The sequence below is a fragment of the Cololabis saira genome, chromosome 3, assembly GCF_033807715.1.
Source record: "Cololabis saira isolate AMF1-May2022 chromosome 3, fColSai1.1, whole genome shotgun sequence".
In the NCBI taxonomy this organism is placed as follows: domain Eukaryota; kingdom Metazoa; phylum Chordata; class Actinopteri; order Beloniformes; family Belonidae; genus Cololabis; species Cololabis saira.
Window position 1 is genome coordinate 11770638 of NC_084589.1, and position 24577 is coordinate 11795214.

A 24577-nucleotide genomic window follows, 5' to 3' on the forward strand; every position below is an offset into this window, starting at 1 on the left:
TGGTGTTAATGATGAGCACGTGTGCATGTGTGCATTCATTCTTCAGACTATACATACATGTACGTTTAAATAATCTAAGCCTGATAGGTGAAGTGGAAATTGGGGTAAAAAAAAAAAAGGGACAGAATTTAACACAAACATAAAAGTCACTTAAGTGATATTCTTTTGTCATTACTTTTTTTTTTTTGCATGTCTCAGGTTTTTTTTTATTATAATTTTTTTACAAGGTATAAGACAGCCCCCAGAATATTTAGAAAAGGAAAAAGTGAATACTACATGAAAGAAAGAGTGAGCCAAACAAGCTGATAGTGCCTGGCTACACTTTGATATATTAAATCAAAATCACTGACTTAAAGATGTTATGTCAGCTTGGCGTGCTACTTTTCTGAAGAATTACTTTAAATGTAGAAATCCAGGGTTGAAAATCTTTTTCACCGGCCTCTTAAAGCAAAACACAAAGGGGGAACGGACTGAAGTCCAGCATCAAAGCGTGCGTGGATTGAGTCTACAAAGTGTGAGATGACTGTCGCATTACTTCAGAATCCCAAGCTGTGTTGAGATTGTTGAACACACTCCGGTACATTTAAATGAGCCAAACTGCAGACAAGATAAATTAAGTACCTGAGAAAAGGGAAACAGGGTGGGCGACTTCGGGAAAATGTCACATCTGTTGATGTTTGAAGTAGAACATTAAGAAAACATGGAGCGTTAATGAACCCTCTCAAACCTCTCCCTCCTCCCCTACTGTACGCGTACAAGCATGAACCCCAGTCGGTGAGTGGATGGAGCCATGTTTGTAACGGTCTGAGAGGCAGATTCCCTCCTCTGTTTCCGGTTTACAGAGCCATGGCTCTGTATGAGGGACACGTATAATAATGAGGCTAGCAGCTAGTGAGGAAATATTCAATGAATGCGACGAAAAGAGTTCGGGTTAGAAATCACGTAAAGTTGCTTTCCTTGTCTTTCTTTCCCTCATTTTGGTGTTGAGCTTAGTTTCTTGTGTATTTTGTTGTGAACTCAAAGGCTACACACTATATTGTTTCTTATCTGGTGAAACATGCTTTGACAGTATAAAGCATGTGATTTATGTCCAAATATACTTTGCAAATGCACTGTAGAGTAGGCTGCAACATCATTTTCAAAAGTACCAGACCCTGCAGAGGAGAAGGATGGAGTAGCTCTATTAAAACTGGCTGCAATTAACAAGAGCTGTAGGAGAGAGGTGAGTGCCTAAACTACAATCCTGATCTATTTTGACAAAATCATGGCACAGACATTATATTCAGACCTCAAAACAATATTTGAATTTTCTTCAAATGAAAAGTGCAGTGTTTATCCAATCAGGGAAATCAGCCTCTATATCAAGAATGATACAGATTTGTAATCAGTGAGAATATTAATTAGGCCCATTTAATCTTCCACAATCCAAGAAGGCACTGAGCAAAGGCCCAACCTTTAAGTCGCATGTGTCACTCTCCTGGGGTTCCTCCCTTTTCTCCTGTCGAAGACAGGGTCGCTCACAAATCTTACGTTATTCTTGCATCTTATATCAAGGTAAATTTCATCATCGCATCTTATTTGGCAATACAAATTGTATGAGGAGTTTCTGACTGTGGGAAGCTGTAGCAGCTTTAGTGCAACAACCCTGATAAATCTAATGATCACACAAAATGACAACAGAAAAATGTCCTCCTTCTACACTTGGAGAGACTAGAAACCTTTAGTGGTTCATGTTCAGTCACTTAAAAAAAAAAAGAATCCCAAAGACCTCCTCACGTAGTGTCAGTCTATTATTTACTGACCCATCAGAGACGATCCCTGTGATGCAGGCGAAGGCAGGTACACATTCTCCTCTGGTACCTGACCTGCCCCTGACCTGTTTAGAAGCAGCATCTGCTTGCAAGTTAACTCCCTCCAGTTGCTCCCGCTCAGCAGTGAGAACGGAGATGATGCCGGGGTCACTGAGTGAAACTTTTCCTGATGCCCACCTTGGGGAAGAGCCCGGAGAGTTCTTGGACAACCCGCATGTCTATCTGCGAGCAGAAGGAGATGTCCAGGAGGCGGAGTTGAGGACAGGACTGGAGGAGTTTCTTCAGCGAGGCAGCACTTACCAACCGTGTACCTGTTTGTTTTTAAAATCACAAATGGGATGTGGAGAGAATAAAAAAGATGCTGTGCCAACTCATAACAAAAGCAGAGAAATACAAAGAAATAAACAGATGCTTGATATTTTTTAGCTTTGAAATAATAAACACCTGTCTCTTTAAATCAAAGCACAAAGATGAGGGTCTGCTACGGTGTCCCACAGGGTTCAGAGCTAGGGCCAATCATGTTCAGTTTGTACATGGAGCTGTTAGGAAATATTATAAAGAATCACTGCATTAATTTTCACTGCTATGCTGATGATACACAGCTGTATTTGTCTATTATGCCAGATGAAACAGAACCGTTAGCCAAGCTTCAGGCATGTCTTAAGGCAGTTTTTCCCAACCCTGGTCCTCGAGGCAAACTGTCCTGCATGTTTTAGATGCTACTCTGTTTCAGCACACCTGATTCTAATTAATGATCCTCATTAGATTATAATCAAGGTCTGCACAACTCTCTTGATGACACAGCTCCTTGTATCACGGTGTGCTAAAGCAGGGTAGCATCTAAAACACGCAGGACAGTGTGCCTCGAGGTCCAGGGTTGGGAAACACTGTCTTAAGGACAATAAAGCCTGGTTGTCCACATACATTTTGCTTTTAAATTCTGAAAAAAGGGAAGTTATTGCTCTGGTCCCAAACACCTTGGGAACAGATTAGCTGATTTTGCACTGGCCTTTAGAATAACTGTGAGAAGCCTTGGCGTTATTTTCAACCAGGATTTGTAATCGGGTTTGAAAGACATCCTTTTTTCATCTCCTAATTATTGATTAGGAGCATCCTCACCCAGAGTGATGCGGAAAAATAAATTAATGCATTTGTATCTTCTAGGCTAGATTACTGTAATGTATTATTGGCAGGATGTCCAAGTAATTCTCTGAATATCCTCCAGCTGATCCAAAATGCAGCAGTACAAGTACTGACAGGAATCAACGAGAGAGACCACGTCTCTCCAATGTTAGCGTCGCTCCATTGGCTCCCCGTAAAACTTAAAATCCAATTCAACATTGTGTTAATTTCGTATAGTTCTAAAGGCCTAGCTCCGCTATAACTACAAGACCTGATAGTACCTAACAGTATGTTCCTAACAGAGTTCTCCGTTCTCAGAGTGCAGGTTTACTCATGTTCCTAGAGTATCCAAATGTAGATTTGGAGGGCGGGCGTTCTGCTATCAGAAACCATTACTATGGAACCAACTTCCAATCTGGGTTAAGGAGGCTGACACCACCTCCACCTTTAAAACAAAACTGAAAACGTTTCTGTTCAGTTAGTGTAAATTTTAGTATGTTAGAGCTAGCATTCTTAGCAGCAGCTACAGGACAAGACTAGAGCAGATTCGTCTTAAACTGCGGCCACGCCCTCTGACCATCCCAGTGTTTACCTCACTCTGCCTGTATTGATGCCTCTGTAGGATATCTACCAACATGCTGACCTCCACTCTGATCTTCTGACCACCTCAGTGTTTGCTGTCACCTGTTTATATCGTGTTCTCAGTAATAAATAAATAATAAAATAAGTACATATAACTTTGTTCTTTTTAAAAAAGGATTTCTATCTCTGCTTTTTGCAGATGATGTTGTCCTGTTGGCTTCATCGGACCGGGACCTTCAGCATGTGCTGGGGCGGTTTGCAGCCGAGTGCGACACGGCAGGGATGAGAATCAGCACCTCCAAGACCGAGGCCATGGTTCTCCATCGGAAAAGGGTGGCGTGCCTTCTCCGGGTGGGTGGAGAAGTCCTGCCTCAGGTGGAGGAGTTCAAGTATCTCGGGATCTTGTTCACGAGTGAGGGAACGATGGAGCGTGAGATTGACAGACGGATCGGTGCAGCGTCCGCAGTTATGCGGTCGATGTACTGGACCGTCGTTGTGAAGAGGGAGCTGAGTCGAAAGGATAAGCTCTCGATTTACCGGTCAATCTACGCCCCTACCCTCACCTATGGTCATGAACTTCCTGCACAAAGGACAAGATCGCGGATACAAGAGATGAGTTTCCTCTGCAGGATGGCTGGACGCTCCCTTAGAGATAGGGTGAGGAGTTCGGTCACCCGGGAGGAGCTCGGAGTCGAGCTGCTGCTCCTTCACATTGAGTCAGCTGAGGTGGCTTGGGCATCTGTACCGGATGCCTCCTGGACGCCTCCCTAGGGAGGTGTTCCAGGCATGTCCCTCCTCCCTAGGGAGGTGTTCCAGGCATGTCCCTCCTCCCTAGGGAGGTATTCCAGGCATGTCCCTCCTCCCTAGGGAGGTGTTCCAGGCATGTCCCTCCTCCCTAGGGAGGTGTTCCAGGCATGTCCCTCTGGGAGGAGACCCCGGGGAAGACCCAGGACACGCTGGAGAGACTGTGTCTCTCGGCTGGCCTGGGAACGCCTCGGAAGAGCTGGAGGAAGAGCTGGAGGAAGAGCTGGAGGAAGAGCTGGAGGACGTGTCTGGGGTGAAGGAAGTCTGGGCATCCCTGCTGAGACTGCTGCCCCCGCGACCCGGGAACGGATAGGCGGATGAAGTTGGATGGATTGGTGGGTGGATGGATGTTTAACTCTTTCTCCAGCTAACAGATAATTACAACTAATATATTTTGTCTTGGCTAATATTGATAATACATTTGTTCCTGTTCTCTGTCTCTGTTCCTCATCCTTTCTGTCCTATCTCCCTCCTCTTTTATTCCTCTGCTCATCTGGAGGCTCCCCTTTTATGAGCCAGGTCCCACTCAAGGTTTCTTCCTCCTTAGAGGGTTGTTTTTACTTGCCACTATCTCTTATAATTTGCTCAGGGGTCATGTCCCGAGTCTCTGACAAGTGTCTAGATACAATTTTTATTGTAATAAAGTCTAGATAAATAAAATTGAATTGAACTGAACCCTTGTGGGTTTTTGTTTCTGTGATGGAAGGATAGCAATGTATTTGTCTGCATGTGTATCCGTGCTGCAACCTTGCTTGGTGAGAAATATTTCATTCATAATCACCACCAAACAGATTATTAGTATATAGACAAGGGGATTTTCAAGCACATTTATGTTTACTGTATTAATGTGCTCAACACACATCATGCCTAAATAATTTAAAAAGGTGATAATAACAGCAATATGCACCTTTCACATTTGTGTTTATTTACATGGCTATCACTAAATGGCAAAATTCCATATTTAACTATAAGAGCAAAAGAAGCCATAATAATAATGACCTTGCTTTTTGAAGTGGTCTTTTATCGGCTAATGGGATTGTATGATAATGCTCAGGTGTAAGGAGTAAAAGAGGTGGTCTAATGGAGCCATTATACAGGAATGTGTGTGTTTTACAGACAGGAACATTGATCTTTCCTACATCTGCGCAACACTTTGCTCAGAGCCAAATTTCTGGACCAACCTTCAACAATTCACATTAAGTAAAATGATGAGAACCCTCATCCATACAGTAAATATTAATTGTGATAAGAGCATACCAAGTATGTCGAGATGCTGCAGCGAGGGACAGCAGGCAGCCAGCTCTTCTATGTCTGAGTCGCAGACTGTGCGGTTGGCGGTGAGGAACAGCTTGCGCAGTCGGGGCAGGCTGCGGGCGAGCTGCTGAAAACATCCAGTGCTACTCTGCAGTGTGGGACACCAGCCCAGGTCCAGCTCCTCCAGCGTCCTGAACAACCACAGTTCACACAATGACTCAAGGTTCAAACGTTTACTAAAGAAACACGTAGTATTGAACCTGCTGGTCTTGCCCACCTGCAACCAAACACGAGCTCAGTCAGCCCTCGATCTGTGAGGTTTCTGCAGCGCCACAGGTCCAGAGAGCAGAGTTTGCGACAGCGAGTGGCCAGCATGCTGGCAACGACATCATAGTCCTCAATCTGCAGATACAGGTGGCGTTTGCCACAATTACACGCTCAGATGTGTGAAGCATTTGCAGTGACGCTTCATGAAGGATGTCTAGAATGTCTGGGCCATGTCAGAAAGGACTGAGAAAATTATGCTGTCAGTAGGAATAAAGTAATGATTCAACAGCTACTTTGTTCTGCCTGTCTTGACAGACAGAACACATTTGGGAAATGAGCAAATTATTAAAAAAAAAGAGTTTATCATTAACTGGCTTGCGGTACATAATGTTTCTTGAGAGAGCAAGTAACAAAGCACCTTCATCAAAAGATATGGTCTGTCAGGCAGCTACTGTTGTACTGTCAGGTAATGTTGGCTAAAGTTCATCCTTTCATCCAAAGATGAAAGCAAGGAAATGCATTTAAAAGCTGAACAGCCACATAAATAAGTACAGGGAGATTATTCTGTTATATTTGGATGGATATTCAAACTTTGGCTGAAATAGTTGCTGTCTTTATGCATTTCTATTGCCATATTGTCATCAATATTTTTATTGAATACCGTATATATTTTTTCCTATCCACTGCTGCCTTGTACATGTTTTGGATGGAGGATTGTGAAAGTGAAATTAAATTTTGATGCAATCTGTTAGGCTCTGAGCTGTTTTTAATTAGTTTTTAGTTTTATTTTATTCATTCTAAAGTAGGACCCTCCACTAAAATCAGTTCAAATAAAACATCTCAGTCTTGGTCTTACTGGGCCTCAGTGTTGCATTCAACACGGTCGACCATAACATCTTGATAGACTGGTTGAAAAACTGCGTTGGACTTTTTGGTAACAACCTAAGCTGGTTGGAGTCCTACCTAAAATACTTTGTGTCTTTAGGTCACTACAAATCAGAGCTAATGAAAATAATATGTGGAGTTCCCCAAGGTTCAGTCTTGGGGGTTTTGATGTTTGCTTTCACTGGCTACAATTTTGAAAAAGAACAAAATGTGTTCCAAAAAAACTGTCCTGATGACTCACATCTATATAACCATCTATAACCAAAATAAATAATAGTGTTTGGGGTCAATGAAGAAAGATCAAAAGTTGGCACCCAGCTTCAAAAAGTGAAGCTAAAAACCAAGAGCCAAGCCTGAAATCTGGGAGTGGTTCTGAACTCAAACGCGGTCAGGCAGCGTTTAGTTTCTCACATGAATAACAAACTCCCAGAATGCATCAGGGCTGTTGAAAGTCTCAGCTACTATAAATGTTAAATACCTTTTTATTTACTCCTGCTTTTCAGTTATCTCTGACAATGTACTGTAACTTTTGTCTCTTGCATTTCATCTGTTTTGTTCTTTTTGACGGTATCCCTTAAATTCTTTTTAAATTCTACTTTTAAAATCTAACTTTTTAAGTCACTTTAACATTTTAATGTGAAGCACTTTGAATTGTCTTCTAGATGAAATGTGTTATACAAATAAACTTTCCTTCCCTTGCCTAAAATAAAGACCAGATCCATCACATGCCCCTTTACCCCCACATTGGTAAAGTAATGAAAAATGTGTTATTAAAATTATTTCTGTGCAGCCTTGCCTCTTCAGTGCATGCCCCAAGTGCCATGTTTACATCAATGTTGATCTGAGTTGGAGCCGATAAATACCCACTACGGCTACAGAGTAATTTATCGTGAGTCAGAGTGATGAGCGAACCCATTAAGAAAAAAGAAAGATGTTAGTGGGCGTTTATGGGGAAGTAATCTTCTGAACAAGACAGCCTGGAATAAGTCTCACGGAAGGTTGCAGGGCCTGTTTACCCTTAAGGGACAGGCCGACGATGTTCAGATTAGGATTACATTTCCTCAGTGTGGTGTGCCCTGTTTATTTGTACAGCCCATTTCATGCACAAGACAATTCAAAGTGCTTTACATAAAAATATATTTAAAATGGCATTAAAAAGTAGAGGAGTTTAAAAGCAGAAATTAAAGACAGACAGACGTATGTTAAAAAGAATAAAACTAATGAAGTGCAAGAAATTAAGGTTGTAGTGCATTGTGGGAGATAACTGAAATAAATAAAAAGGTTTCAACAGCTATGATGCATCCTGGGAGTTTGTCCCACATGTGAGCATAATAGCTGAAAGCTGCGTCACAGTATTTGGTTCTAACTCTGGGTACAGAAAGTAGGCGTGACCCTGACGACCTGAGGGTTCTGGTTGGTTCATAATGGACCAGGACATCAGATGTATTTTGGTCCGAGAACATTCAGAGATTTATAAACCAACAGCAGGATTTTAACATCTATTCTGTGACAGACAGGAAGCCAGAGTAAATATCTAAGAACTGAGAGAGTTATATGGTCCACTCTCTTGGTCCTAGTGAGGACTCGGCAGCAGCGTTCTGGACTAACTGCAGCTGTTTGATGGATTTTTTTAGGGAGACCCGTGAGAACAGCGTTACAGTAGTCCAGTCTACTGAAGATAAAAGTAGTAGTGGAAAAGTCTTTCTAAGCCCTGTTGAGACATCAGTCCTTTAATCTGTTCATTAGGTGATGATAGCCTGACTTCATTACTGTCTTAATGTTGCTGTTATTATTCAGGTCTGAGTCCAGAACCACTCCCAGATTTCTGGCTTGGCTCTTGATTTTTGGCTTCACTGCTTGAAACTGACTGCTCACTTTTAATCTTTCTTCCTTTGCTCCAAACACTATTATTATATATGTTTGTCTTCATTTAACTGAAGAAAATTCTGGCACATTTGATCACTGCATTTGATCAATGTTTTAACTAGATTACTCCTGGTGAGAGGGTTATATAGATGTGTGTGTCATCTGCATGGTAACACATTTTGGGTTGTTTTTTTTCTTCATAATTTGAGCAAGTGGGAGCATATCGATGTTAAACAACAGAGGCCTCTGAATTGAACCTTGAGGGACTCCACACAGAATTTTTGTTAGCTCTGATTTTTAGTAACCTAAACACACAAAATAGTACCTATCTTTTAGACAGGATTCCAACCAGGCGGTGCAGTGCCAGAAAAAGTCCCACCCAGTCCTTCAACTGGGTCTATCAAGATGTTACGGTTGACTGTGTCAAATGCAGCACTGAGATCAAGTAAGACCAAGACTGAGATGTTGCCACTATCCGTATTGCAGCATATGTCACCAAGGACCTATACTAGAGCTGTCTCAATGCTGTGATGTGGCCTGAAAGTGATTACTGTCAGGGGTTTATTTACATCTAGGCTACATTCGTTGCGGCCCCTGTCCACTCTTACCCTCACACAGCTGCCCAGGTTGAGGTGTCTCAGCTCCACACAGAAGGTCAGAATGGTGAGGATGGCCGTTTGCTTGAGAGAGAAAGAAAGAGAAAAATAAAATGATGTAATTTCTCTGTTTAATGTCATTAAGTTCAACGTGGTACACTGTGTTTCCTTTATAGGAGACAGCAGCACAGAGTATGCTACATCATACAATAATAAGGTTGATAAAAAGGACAAAACCAAAGAAAAAAAAAAGGAGTCGTCGTCTACATATTTGCCTCTTTAGATCACTTTTTTAAACCAAAGAATAAACTTTGATAAGTGTAAACATTGGAAGTATATTAAAAAAAAAAATACAAATAGTATTATAAGGTTCATTCAAGTAATTGACAGTTCTTCTAAGTGATCGCAAGTCTACACAGTCCGGGAACACTTTCAGCACTAAAGAAAATTTAATAACCCACAAGAGATGATTTTTAATAGGAAGCTAAGCAAAGACAGACTTCTCCAGCAGGACTACAGGCTGGAGATGTGAGAATTCAACACTGCAACTGCCAACACATGTAGCTCAGTGGCAGGAGAAAGTGGCAAAGATTAAAGTAAAAGCCGCCTGTGTGTGTGTGTGTGTGTGTGTGTGTGTGTGTGTGTGTGTGTGTGTGTGTGTGTGTGTGTGTGTGTGTGTGTGTGTGTGTGTGTGTGTGTGTGTGTGTGTGTGTGTCAGTCTGGCATCTTTATGAACACCTCTCTCTGGCGAGCTAGTCATTTAATTACAACAGTGACAAGGTAATGACAGCTGAGGTGTCCGGGGCCTCAGCAGACATACAGCCCGCTCTGTATGTCCGGGTGTAAACAACCTGCAGCGCGCTGCCTGGCTCCACCGCAGAAACCCGACACCGCATGCTACTCACAGCACCCCTCTGAAACACGACAAAAACTGCAGAAATGCTGACGAGCAAACACCCAAACACAAGACAATGCTGTTACACATTAGACATGCCTGAACCTGAACATATGCACAATGTGTCTTTAAACCTCCTCAGTTGACCCAGTTCATCTTGAATACAATTACAAAGACACAAAACAACCCATCAGAAAGGTTATTCTCTTGTTTTATATCATAGAGATGTTTCATTAAATACAAGTCCAATATTTACCCCTAAATCTTGTATTTAGTAGCTACAGCAGTTGTTTAAATTACTTACAAGGTCTAAAAATGCCTCTCAAAATATGATTGGCAGGACAAAAGTAAGGACCAAAATATGTTTCAATCAATTTTGTGCAGTTCTGTTTTATTTATATAGGACCAATTCACAACACGAGTCTTCCAAGAATATCTAATAGAGACAGCAAATAGGTTCAGTTCATGTCAAATTAAATACCATCCAATTAAAAACTCAGCTGGTGTTAAAAAACAATTAAAATGAAAAACTCTCAAAAAGAAATACCACAAAATGCCACCAGACAGCCGATAGATTTATACAACCTCTGGTGTTAAGGATCACAATGATCACATGGGTTGAGAAAAATAAAAAGTAAAGACCAAAAATCAGGGGAAAGAATGAAGACTGGTCAGCTACAACTATGACAGATTATGTAGTCATTAACCGGGAATTGTTTTTACTCTTTTCAACCATTGTAGACCTAACTGTGCTGTGTGTTGATTACCACATTTAATATTTGTTTTTTTTTTGTTTTTTTTTATTGCTGGCAACACACACAAGCATGCCAGTTCTGTATCTTCTTCTCTTTGTATGGCTGGATTACAACCAGCGTTGGATTGGTAATCGGGTCATACTTGGCTTTTTTCTGGTGGACTGACACAGCTTGAGTCGAAACTCGTCTTTTTCTCTTTTTTTCTACATTGGTCAAATATTGCCATCACTGGCAGGTCCTTATTCAGGAATAGTGGCCCATTGATCTCTTTTCAACACAAAGACACATCATCTGGTGCCATGGGAGGAGTAATAGAGAACATCCTTCTTCATTTCTTGTGTTTAAGTGGACACAAATGTAAAAATGGAGTTGAAAAAACAAAAAAACTTGGAGGAACATAGAAAAGAACAGGTATACGGATGAGGGTCAGAATGACAGACAGGAAAAGGAGAAGGAGGAGAGAGAGGAGTGTAAATCTGTAATGAAAAACTTGTGTGCGGCCACATTTGTGCACACATCATGCTGTAATGATGATGACAATCAAATTCCACCAAAGTGTTTTCACCATTTATCAATATATGCTATTTGACATTATTTTAGGGATTTCCTACTGGTCAATTTTCTCATTATTCACAAATAAATAAACTTCACTTCTTATTTATCTTATTTATTTAAAGGATTTTCATCTCAAGTTCATCATTGGCCAAGCAGCAGTGGACCTGCTGGATAATTAGGAGTGCAGATCAAAGTCTTCTTGTGAGATCTCTGACAGCTCACCACACCTACCTCTATCTTGGTCCGGTAGAGCACCAGCCTGCGGAGGTGTGTGAGTTTGGAGATGTGTGTGAAGGCCTGTGGGTGGAGGCGGTCACAGGAGGACAGATTGAGCTCCTGCAACGCAGGGCAGGTCTGGGAGATGACCTCCAGACAGGCTTCATTCAGGAAGTGACAGCATGACATTTCCAGGCAGACCAGGCTGAGACCACAGGCCTTCAGGAAACTGAGGACGTAAAAGGAGAAAAATGAGTGGAAGGAGAGATAAAAAGCATTAAAAAAAAAAAAAAAAAAAAAAAAAAAAAAAAAAAAAATCAGCCCTTTTCACAATCAGGTCGTTTCATTTGGCCCAAAAAAAATGTTCACTGAACTTTCTTTGTCTGAGAAATATCTGTCTTCAAAACTCTGTACTTGTGAGTATCTACTACATTTCCAAGGTCATTTTACAGATTTCCAGAACTTGCAGCCTGCTGATTGTCTGACCTGCTGAAGCCCGTCAGGGTGAGAGCTCCGCGGTTGCCGGTCCAGGACAGGTTGAGCCTCTGGAGGAGGGTGCAGCGGCTCTGCAGGTGTCCCAGGGAGGCGTCACTCAGCCGGGCCCAGTAGGGCTGGAGACTCAGCTGGGTGTACTGCAGCGGGTCGCAGCAGTGCTGGTGCAGCAGCTTGCAGCTCTGGGCCAGACGGCAGAGGTCTGGCAGGGTCAGGTGGCTCAGTATCAGCTGGATGAGCTGTGGACGGAAGATGGGGAGAGGGGTCAGGAGGGAAGAGGAGAAAGGTAAGGGTAAGATATGGGAGGAGGGAGGCAACAAACTCAAAGAGCAGAGGCAAAACATGTTTGAGCTAATAGCAAACATGGCAAAAAGCAAAGGGTAGAGAGCATTAAAAAGTTGTGTAACCTCGTCGGAAAGAGAAAATAGTTGAGAATTTTAATTGCACCCTTCTATCAGGCAGACCTAAACAGTGGTTATCGTCAACAAAGAGCACCATGAGGAGGATCAGAGATGAGGTGAGCCGGCTTGTTTTGCACCGCGTTCTTGTGCCTTTCTTGTGCCTGTGTGAGTGTGCTACAGTGAATCAACAATACGCTGCGTTCAGGCTGGTATCGGCTGACAGATAATAGCTATATTGTGTTTCTGAAACAAGCACGTAGCGGTTGTGAAGACTGCTGTTAATGGCAGCGGTTTTGGAGGGGAAGATAAGAGAACAAATATCAGGAGCACTGCCGATGTTTTGAAGCTCGCCTCAGTCAACATGATATGTATGGCATGAAAATGACTCGGTGTCCCCGAGTGCTTCCAAGATCAGGACACTGTCAGAACGTGTCCGAGACGCAGTGTTCATGTGTTTGTGTGGAATGCTGGTAAGTACTGTGCACATATACACATGCTGGGCGCACATAGTGCTGAACCATATGAAGACATGTCAAAAATATAGATTCAGCATGTCAAATAGCGTACTAAGTTGGTCATAATGACATATCTTAAGTTTCACCCAAGTCAATAGCGTGCACAGTAATTACCTCGTAAGGCAGTTTGTCAAAGTAGCCGTTGCCTGTCATCGGGTGCTTGCCGTCTCCTCCTAGCCTGAAAGGGCCTCCCAGGTCCGACAGGTCCTCCTCGCTGCCACTCAGGTCCCCGATGTCGATGAGGGGCATCTTATAAAGTGCCAGCATGGGCCGCTCTTTCACCCCGCGCAGGATGACGGCGTCCAGCTCGGTGTAGTAATCCAGCAGGGAGCTGTTGACCTCCAGACGCAGCAGATTGGTGGGGAAGTTGATATGCTTAATTTTTGGGGAAAACTGGCGCGCTTGGGGAGTCAGCATCTTGGTGGGCTCACCGGACCACAACACTTCCCACCTGGACAACAGAAGGTGCATTCAGCAGTTGGCAATTAATGTATATAGAAAAACTTGAGCTTTTTTTCCATGTACTCAATGAAAGTACTTTAGCTCAGGAGGACATCAAGGGAACACCTTGGAACGGACACTTTTTTCAGCCACATCACCAGAGCAATAGTCTAGTGAGTAGTCATGTGACAAGGAAGCTAGAGCAGTTGACTCAAAGAAAATGCAACAACCTGACACACTGCTCTATTAAAACAAGTCCTTGGGCACAATAGAAATGTGCACTGTGGCAACATTAGAGTCTAAGGGCCCGATTTACTAAAGGTTTGCGTGTGTAAAAACGTGTGCAAACTTGACAGCACCCGCAAACCAAAGTGCCAGCTGATCTACTAACAGCCTGCAAAGACGACTGCGTCTCTCAAATGCGCAAAATAGCACACGCAATCCATTTAGTACTTTTGCCCTGATGAATAATCAATAAGGGGCATACCCACCAGAAATCGCTAAATACTGGGAGGGGAAAATGCAAATTGGTCCATTTACCACGCGCAATGAGATTTACCAAGCCTGAAAGTTTTTGCGGGGATTGTGATTGCGTCTGTATTTAATACGTTCGAAAGGAAGGTGCTAATCTCCACATGCAAAAGGAGAAATATTTTATTTGAATGTTAAATCGAGTATTATTATAGCAAAAGGTTGCCACAGGAGGCACATTCATTTTTTTATTTGTGATAATAAATAAATCACGTGTTTTCATGGAGAAAAAAGTGTTTCTCATTGTGCGCCTATACTTGTTCTGCAGTTGTCATACCCCGGTGTTGTGCCGTATTCAGCACCCCTGCCGTGAAAAGCACCCCCTCGTCTGACAAAAATGATATTCTCATTCCGTGTTATGTTCTGTTTAGCGTCCAGTTTTGTGTTAATGATTCATGTTTAAATGCGCTCATGGATTCGGGTAAAAAAAAAAAAAAAAAAAAAAAAAAAAAAAAAAAATCGGGTAAATGGTTATTGATGTCATTAATTAATAGCCGGCTTACTGTGTTGTCTTCCATAATATTTGTAAATATATATAATATAAACTCCTAAGTATGTGTTTGTGTGAGTGTGTATATATAAATATATTGATGTGTCAGTGTGTTGTTTTTTTTCTTGGTCTACTTATCATTGAATATACGAGGGGGTGCTTTTCACGGCAGGGGTGCTGAATACAACAATTTGCCTCGTCCACTAATATCTCTATAACTCCAACTCGTCAAATTTCATTTTGCGCTTGCGACTATATCCTGCTTTCCATCCAAACTCTCCATGGCGCAAAGTTTGCGCCGCAAACCGTAAGACGCGCAACACCTCATTTAAATACTGAGGTTTGCACCTGACTGTTATCAATTGCGCACGCAATCTTAGTTGATCACCCGCAAAACACACAACAACAGCACGCGCAAACTTTTTCAGTGCACACGCAATTTAGTACTCTTTATTTAGGATCTTAGTAAATCGGGCCCTAAGAGGAGTAAGATATAAGCTGTGTGCAATTATTTTGGTTTTAAAAGCAAAAAACCTGCCCTGCTGTAGCGACCTCACAGAGCAACTGAGCAACTTACTTTTACACCCAAAAGACAATCCCACAAAGCCATATATGATAGGTGCATGGGTGAAAATAGTTCTGACAACCTGACTCTATATGAACATAGTTAAAAATGGTGTTGGGAATTAAAACAGAGGAGTGGAGTCACCTAAGCTTACTACAACTCCATTTAACATGTAGTCAAAACCATACAAGAGGGCTCTACCAAGAGTTGTATGTAGTTTGAAGAGTTCAAACCTTGCTGCCTTCAAACTGCCAACTTCCCAACTATCACAGATGAAAAGATTGCAAGTCCATGAGAGAGGGAGAGGCCTGCTGGGATCTCTTGTCTGCGTGAGTCAAGGTGATGGCAGTGAAGCTTAATAACGTGACCAGGCTCCAGGTTCATTCATATGTTTTCTCTTATTAACATCCAAATATGCAAGACTGGCTTGCAAGAAGGAACAGTTTATGTTTAAACTATTTTATAATGAGAAGGCCATAGTGAAGAAGGGTGCATTGGTACAGAAAATAAAGAACTTAAAGATATAATTAGAAATAGAAAAAAATACAACGTTGTTTTATTTGTAAAACAAATTTAATTGGTTATTTTTTACGCAAGTGTTAAACTTTCAAGTAGCACCAACAGAAACATTGTGTTAGTTGATGCCACCTCACTTTTCACACTTGCCTACAGCTCGAGCAGGCAGCTGCAAGGGGGGTAAGACTGATGCACTGGTTCAGACATGTGGACGACTCCTGCATCAAAATCCAAACCAAAAAAGTACAGTAGGAGCCTTCCCTGAAAACATATATACTCAGCGGACAGCAACAAGTTCACCAGAGAGGATACAAAAGCTGGGTTTGTTTTTTTTAGACTGCGCCATGGGACGTTGAGAGCAACTGAAGTCTCAACGCCAAGGTATACCAGAAACCTTTACAGAGATCGGTTTCTGCCTCTTGACGCAGACCACCCGCTGGAACAGAAACTGTCCATCATCATCAACTTAACTTCACACCAGAACTCTACACCGCTACCAAGACAGAGGAAAAAGAAGACGGACACAAATTCATCAAAATAAGCTCTTCAAACTTGGGGATATCCAAACTGGGCGTTAGTCAAGTCTGCTGAGAAATCTGGAAACAACACCACAGCATCAAATAAGACAGAAAAAGAAAAAGAGGTGCAAGTACATTACATTCTCGGTATTAGAGAAACCTAAACTTCTCCAAACGAGACAAAAGCTTTTACATGCTGAGGACCAAAAAAAAAAAAAAAAAGATTCCTAGTCTCCTCAGTGTCAGAGAGACATTTCCTTTGTTTTTTTCTCGATACCAGAGCTGCTGCAGTGGTGATGCTGCTGCTTCCCAGAATCTGAATCACCACTTACAGTTTGTATTAGCAAATAACACACAATGAGGAAGTACATCTGGGTACAAGATGAAAAAACACAGAAACAAAGCAATGTTTGGAGTGACCTTGCCTTGTATGTGTTCTACTTTCTTCCCAAATCCATAAGACAGGAGAGCCAGCTGCTCACGTCAAGACTCAGCAGTTCACCTGCTTGTCAAGGATAAAGTATGGTCCACGTTCTTGACAGAGAAGACAGCTGGGTTGAGAGAGGAGTGAAACAACCCATCAATGTTTAACGCAGACAGTGCAGGGTGGGCTCTCAATCAACTTATCCCCAAACTTAGGATATGTACCACAGGTTTTTAAAGTTGCAGTAATTAAACCTTTACTCAAAAAGCCTTCTGTTGACTCAGACATTTTAGCTTATTATAGACCAATTTCCAACCTGCCATTTGTATCTAAAAGTCTGGAAAAGGTAGTTGCAGCCAGTTATGTGATCATTTGTATAGAAATGATCTGAAGTTTTTCAGTCAGGGTTCAGAATGCATCATAGCACAGAGACAGCACTTGTTCGAGTCACGAATGACCTCCTTATGGCCTCAGATAAGGATTAATGTCCATACTGGTTCTACTGGACCTCAGTGCTGCTTTTGACTCTGTAGATCAGCATTTTACTGCACAGGTTAGAGCATGTTGTTGGGATTAAAGGACAGCTCTACGTTGGTTTAAATCATAGTTAATTAATTATAAGTTTCACATCACTACAATTATTCTCCATTTTTCTTGTTCTTCTTGGTTGTGCTGGTCCCCCCTCCTTTTCTTTTCTGTACATGTCTGCAGGCCAGAGCTTCAGGAGCTGCATGCTGACCTGCAGTCCCCCCTCTGATCATCCCACTGCTTGCTTCCTCCTGTCTGTGTGGATGTCTGATAGATGCCTGCTGACACCCAGCTTATACAGTTTTTAACTGCATAGCTCCGGATGTATTGGAGATAATAAATACTTCTCTTCAAACAGGCCAGTTTCCCCAGGCCTTGAAAACTGCAGTAATAAAACCTCTTCTAAAAAAATCAAATCTGGATGCTACAACACTTAGTAACTATAGACCAATATCAAATCTGCGATTTTTGGGGAAAATCATTGAAAAGGTCGTTTTCCAGCAAATTCATGCTTTTATGAGGCAAAACAATCTTTTTAAACACATTTCACTCTGGATTTCGGCCACACCACAGCACTGAGACTGTACTCATCAAAGTCCTAAATGATATTCATCTGAATAATGATGCATGCAAATGCTCTGTTCTGGTATTACTGGATCTCAGTGCTGCATTTGACACGGTTGATCATAACATTCTTCTCAGCAGATTGGAAAGGTGGGTGGGACTTACCGGCACTGTGCTTCAATGGTTCAAATCTTACTTGCAAGACAGGGCCTTTTTTGTGTCAATTGGAAACCATGAGTCTGAGAGAACCAAGATCACATATGGGGTTCCTCAAGGGTCCATTCTCGGACCGCTTCTATTCAACATCTATATGCTACCCCTAGCTCAGATTATGGAACATCACAACATTTCCTACCATACTTATGCCGATGACACACAGCTTTATATTTCAGTGTCACCACATGACTACAGCCCCCTGATCTCATTGAGTAACTGTATTCGCCAAATCAATGAGTGGATGTGCCAGAATTTTCTTCAGCTAAATGCAGAAAAGACAGAGGTGATAGAGTTTAAAATCCTACTGCTGGTCTACAAAGACCTGAATGGTCTTGGACCAAAATACATGGTTGATCTGTTAGTTCCCTATGAAGCTCCCAGACCCCTGAGGTTCATCTGGATCTGGTTTGTTGTGGTTCCCAAGAAGCAGAACCAAGCAAGGTGAGGCAGCGTTCAGTTATTCTGCTCCTCACCGGTGGAACAAACTTCCTGTAGACCTGAGGTCTGCTCCAACTGTAGATCCTTTAAATCAGGCCTAAAAACAGTACTGTTTACTGAAGCTTATCTTAAATTAAATACTTACCTGCTGTACTCTACTGCCCTTACTTTTTAATAACTTATTCTTTTTATTATTTTACCTCTTTTCTTATCATTTTATTTGTTATTTACTGTTTAATTGTGTCTTGCTGCTTTTAATGTTGATGTAAAGCACTTTGAATTACCTTGTGTTGAATTGTGCTATACAAATAAACTTGCCTTGCCTTAACATCTGCCAGTCAGAGCTTAAGCTGCAAAGTGAAACATCTTAATGACATCTTTACTCAAGCATTTAGTGTTGCACAAAGTAGGAATATGGTTATGTATTTCATGGTGCAATGGGAGAAAATGGACAGGTTAGCAAAAAAAGTCATCGATATACCTCTTCATGACATCCTGATCATAGCTAAACAAAAACAAATGTCACTCCAAGATGACACTGATACCGGTACTATATAATTATTCACTGCTCGAACCGGGGTGAATTGATAACCTACGTTTAGTCAGTATAGTTTTCTAAAAGGTAATATTGTAATTTCTGCATTGCTATCTTACCTTAAAAAACCATTCAGAATGGAATAAAAAAATAAATAAATAAAAATCAGACTGACATTTAAAGTTGTTTTCAGTTCAGACTGCTGTCTCACCAGCGTGGTTCTTAGATACAGTGATTTCAGGGATAGATCAACGGGACAATATTTACTTTATATGATAATACACAGTATTACAACAAGATGAAAAGACAACTCGAATCCAAAGTCACTGAGTAGAAATAGATTTGAGCAGATTTAAACACAGCAACTGTTCCAGCTGTTCTTATTTCTAATACTGAGCTCTTCCAGAGAGCAGGACCAGCTGCTGAAAAGGTACGATCACCTGTTTATCTGACTCTGGATCCCAGAACTATAAGAACCACCTGACTGAATGATATAGGCTCTGAACAGGATATTACAACAAAGTTCACACAAATATGCTGGTGCCAAACTTTTTAAAATGTGCAGTATTTTAGCATCAATGCTAAACCAACAATCTGTTTAGCATAAAACAGGTAAAAGTTCAGAAAATAAATTTGAAATCCAATTTAGGGCGTCACCAAACCAGCCAATGACATACTCTCACAAATTTTCCATGTGGGATGAAAATGGGCCATGTCCATGATGCTGGACCTGAAAGCAGGCTTAACTCAGGAAAATGTTTCGACACAATCTCACATTTGGTATCTTTTTTTTTTTAATGCTGAGACTGAGATTAGATTTTTATCAAAGCACCCAAAAATTCCAGTTCTGCCTGAAATGATGCCAGGGTTGTTCTAAAACAGGGGTCGGCAACCCAAAATGTTGAAAGAGCCATATTGGATCAAAAACACAAAAAACTAATATGTCTGGAGCCACAAAACATGAAGTCTTGTATCAGCCTTAGAATGAAGGCAACACATGCTGCATGTATCTATATTAGTTATAACTGGGGGAGGATTTTTTTTTTTCATTATGCACTTCGAGAAAAAAGTCAAAATGTTGAGAAAAAGTCGAAATTTCAAGAAAAAAGTTGAAATGTCGAGAAAAATGTCGAGAAAAACGTTGAAATGTCGAGAAAAAAGTCGAAATGTCGAGATTAAAAAGGAAAGGAAAAAGGAAGAAAGAGAAAAAAAGGAAAAAAAAAGAAAAAAGGAAAAAAAGAGAAAAAAAAGGAAAAAAGAAAAAAAAGAAGAAAAAGGTCAAACATTTTTGAAAAAGCTCCAGGGAGCCACTAGGGCGGCGCTAAAGAGCCGCATGCGGGTCTAGAGCCGCGGGTTGCCGACCCCTGGTCTAAAACAAGGAAAAACTCAAGACATGTTGCTGGAATACAGTCAGAACTACATCTACTTTATTTACAAGCATCAATAAACATCTAGAAGACTCTTACCTGACATCAGTGGGTGGGTTCTGAGAGAAAGGGTTGTGAGAGCAGGCCAGGATCTGAACGATGGCTCCAGGGTAATAGGTCTCAAACACCTCGACTGCGGTAGGGTAGACGGGCTCCTCAAATCCCAGCTCAATGTAATCCTGGCTGTAAAAGCCATGGGGGGTTCGGCGGAAACGCAGGGGAGCACTAGCACATTGTTCCCACCATGTCCCGTAGGCCCTGAACACAGCTGTCTGAGTGAAGTCTCCTGAGCTGGGATACACGTTGGGCACCCCCGCCAGGTTCCACATGGTGTACGACATGCTGTTCTCACTGCCATAGTGGGAGCTGAAGTCCAGAACCTCCTTGGCATACTGCTCTACCTCCACATTGACCGGTAGGACCGCTCGCTGGCCAGACTCCACGGCCCGCCGACTGTTCAGGGCCTCACCTCGAGTCCCACTCCTGGAGCGCCGCCGTAGACATATATAGTAAAACATGCTCAAGAGGGTTAACATAGGGAAGTCAGGTACTGATGGGGGCAGATGGGAGAAACTGAGGCAAGAGGGAGGAAGAGCCTCCAACTACTGGCAACACATTGTCTCAGGAGTTGGGGATGTACAGACGTGACACCCAGCTGCATGCATGACCTGTGGGTTAGGCAGAGACAAACACATACATGTGTGAGAAGAGCATCACAGCAGATCTGAAACATCAGAGAGTACAGTTCCTGTCAGGTTCTCAGACAAATCAGGTCCTTTAAAAACATTATTCCCATCTACAAAAGGGAGAAAAAAAAATGTTGTCAATATTTTTGACTACATGAAAATGGAAACTTTGGAAAAAAAATTACATCTATATGTAAAATAAATATATGTGTCAATTTTTAAGCACAAAGACCAGCTTAACTAAATTTAAAGATGAGGGGCTTATAATACACATTGTCTAGAACATTGAGTTTTGCCAAAACCAGCAAATATATTTACCAAAACACAAATGTGTTTCATGGTGACACTTAATACTGTTGGCATAAATGTCATAATGTTAAAATCAAATCAAAGTTTATTTAGACGGGACAATGCATATTAATGAACACTACATTAAGCAGTGTAAATACACTGGATTTTAGCAGAAATGCTAGTTTCCACCTGCAATCCCCAAAAGATAGAAGTGCTGCTTGTTCAAATTATTAATTGATTTTAAAGATTAGTCTTGTTCTCGGCAGCATGCAGGTTGTATCTTAAGGTTAGCACGACATGACAGCATTTGCTTCAAGCCAAAAGACAAAGAAAAGTAAAAATCCTTGTCAAGCCCTTGTGCCCTCTGCTATTATCTGAAATTCAGATTTGAAAACTCAGCCCTTCAATTTAGACAGTATAAGTCTAATGTGTAAGACCAAAAACAACCAGTCGTGGGTTCAATAGATGGAAGCAGCTTTGCAATCTCTGCAACATTTCAGATGTTGATCTGAACAGAAATTACTGTCAAATGTCCAGAGTGCCAATTGTGATACAACAAAATTAAGCATCTTCTTCTCCTTTTTCTTTCAGCCTTTCCCTTCAAGGTTCAACAAGGTGGCTCATCTGTTTCCATCTGCCTGCCGTTTCCTGCTACTCCCTCAGCCACACTAACCAACTCCATATCCTCCTTCACCTCATCCACAATTTGTATCTTTGGTCTTCTCCTTTTTATGGCAAAAAAATAACCATTAATCAATTCTGGTCATAGTTGGACTAAGCCAGGGGTGTCCAAAGTCGGTCCTCGAGGGCCAGTGTCCTGCATGTTTTAGATGTCTCCTTGCTTCAACACACCTGATTCTAATTAACGGTCGTCACCAGCTTGCCATCAAGGTCTGGACAACTCTGTTGGTGACACAGCTACTTTTATCACGGTGTGCTGAAGCAGGGAAACATCTAAAACCTGCAGGATACCGGCCCTCGAGGACCGACTTTGGACACCCGTGGACTAAGCTGTCATTTCATAGACTCTGCTGGGTTTTTTTTAAACAGATATAAATTGGTTCAAGAGAGGAGATAATTGAAACAAAACCTGGGTTGGTTTTGTTGACAGTAATTGGTAGGAACATATCAGTAAGCTGTCCTGTTTACAGGAAACTTCAAAGTCTACTGTCTGACATAATCATAAACATAATAATCTTATTCGATGTTTTAAATAAATAATAGTAATTTTGTCAATGATAATAACAATACAACACTGATGCAATCTACAACAGCAAATGTTAGCAACTTGTGCCTTTAAAACAACAGTCTTCCAGTCATTAATGTCTGTAACTGATATACAGGACTGTCTCAGAAAATTAGAATAGTGTGATTTTCTGTAATGCAATTACGAAAACAAAAATGTCATACATTCATACATTGGATTCATTACGAATCAACTGAAATATTGCAAGCCTTTTATTATTTTAATATTGCTGATCATGGCTTACAGCTTAAGAAAACTCAAATATCCTATCTCAAAAAATTAGAATATTCTGGGAATCTTAATCTCAAACTGTAAACCATAATCAGCAATATTAAAATAATAAAAGGCTTGCAATATTTCAGTTGATTTGTAATGAATCCAGAATGTATGACATTTTTTTTTTTTTAATTGTTTACAGAAAATAAAGAACTTTATCACAATATTGTAATTTTCTGAGACAGTCCTGTATAATCTCCTGATGGATCAACAGTCTGTAAACCAGGTCAACAGAAAATTAAACACTGCTGTTTGGAAGTGTAATCTTGTTTTGTTTTGTTTTTCCTCAGGACTTGGTTGGGAGTTCAAATTTAACTTCTGAAATTACGCATTTATCCTAAAAAAAACCATCTTCATATGAAGATTGACTTTGAAGCATCAAAAGAAGAAGTAGCTCTAGTGATGACAAGTGACATGAAGTTTGTACAGTAAAATGTTATTTACTCGAAAACTAATGCTGACACTAGCTCAATTACCTTCTAACTTGATTGACTATACAATATAGTGTTCTTAACAAGCAGCTGTTAGTGAAGTAAGCCCAGTCTGGGTGAGAAATGTGAGCTTTGTTAACTCAGGTTAGTAGCTGTGTTGGGCTGCACAGCTAGCCGAGCCAGCTGAGCTGTCAAAACAGGAACACTGAGCCTCCTACAAGCAGCTCTGCAAACCTAATCATTAAGAAATACAACATACATGAAGTTTAAAACAAACGCAGACCGATCAATCCATTGAACAGGAACAATCCTCTTCTTTCTTGGAGCTTTATCTAATTATTACAACCCGCAAACGACCATTCCTGTCGTTGATTTGTGATGCCTTCCCGGACCAGTCGGACGATGCAGTGACTTAAGAAGGACACAATGAGAAACCACGTAGTGAGGAGAATAATGTGTTGAAACTCATTATTTTTTGTGCACTTAAGGTTTGGTGACAGTGCAAGAAGAAACTAAAGTATATTCGGGAAACAACTGTATCAAAAATAAAAGCTGACAGCGACTGCTTCTCCAGAATTGCCCCTTTTCCGGCTAAACTATCGCTAATAAAACTAATCCGACTAACTGTCACTTATATTTTGAAATAAAAAACTATAAAACATTATCTTTAGAAAAAAAAGACATGACAGTGTTGTTTAAAGACGTGAATACTTAGATAAACCCTTTTGAAGGTTCAGGTTACGAGTGCACTTGAACTATCATCGACGTCGTGTAACAAAACTGTCAACATCCGGTGAGCTTTCGTTTAACGCAAAGGATCATGGGGGTTGTAGTCCTTCGGTGTGAGAATGACAACGCATACAAGACAGAATTGTTGTCAATATCAGATTTATCAGTTCAGTTTCATTTTTTCATTTATTTATGGAAGTTCAAAAATATTATATATTTTGAAGTAAAAAAAAAAAAGGCTTCATAGACATGAAAAAGCCTATCCTTTTGCATTTTGGGAGGGGCATGTGGGTTATTTAGTGTACAAGCAGTACTGGAGTTGAGGGGGGGTGAGGGTGGATGGCACCCCCCCCTGAAATAAAAACGGTCAAAATCATCCCCCCTGAAATAAAAACAGTCAAAATCATCCCCCCTGTAAAACTGCCATCCTCCCTTTCCATTCCTTATGTCATTTCATCAATTAATGTGGTATTACTGCTATTTCAACATTTAGAGTCATCACCAGAAAAACAACACCAGAAAAATAACTTATTTGACAATTTTCACCTGTTTCAAGTAAATTTTCACTTGAAATAAGTAGAAAAATCTGCCAGTGGGACAAGATTTATCTTCTCATTACAAGCAAATACATTTTTTACTTATGTTAAGTGAAAATCTACTTGAAACAGGTGAAAATTGTTGTTTATTCCAGTGATGACTCTTGTTTTAA

At 41.0% G+C, this 24577-nt stretch overlaps 1 protein-coding gene across 1 annotated transcript; it reads right to left on the reverse strand.

Moving 5' to 3' along the window:
• Nucleotides 1-175: 175 nt before the first annotated feature.
• On the reverse strand, nucleotides 176-23651 carry fbxl4 (F-box and leucine-rich repeat protein 4). Its single transcript, XM_061718208.1, has 9 exons — nucleotides 23399-23651; nucleotides 20249-20877; nucleotides 13131-13467; nucleotides 12095-12339; nucleotides 11624-11837; nucleotides 9200-9271; nucleotides 5851-5975; nucleotides 5577-5764; nucleotides 176-2122 (listed from the first exon to the last, which is right to left on the reverse strand). The coding sequence occupies exons 2-9, from the start codon at nucleotides 20743-20745 to the stop codon at nucleotides 1959-1961; spliced, it is 1842 nt and encodes a 613-aa protein (XP_061574192.1). The 5' UTR covers nucleotides 20746-20877; nucleotides 23399-23651; the 3' UTR covers nucleotides 176-1958.
• Nucleotides 23652-24577: the final 926 nt, after the last annotated feature.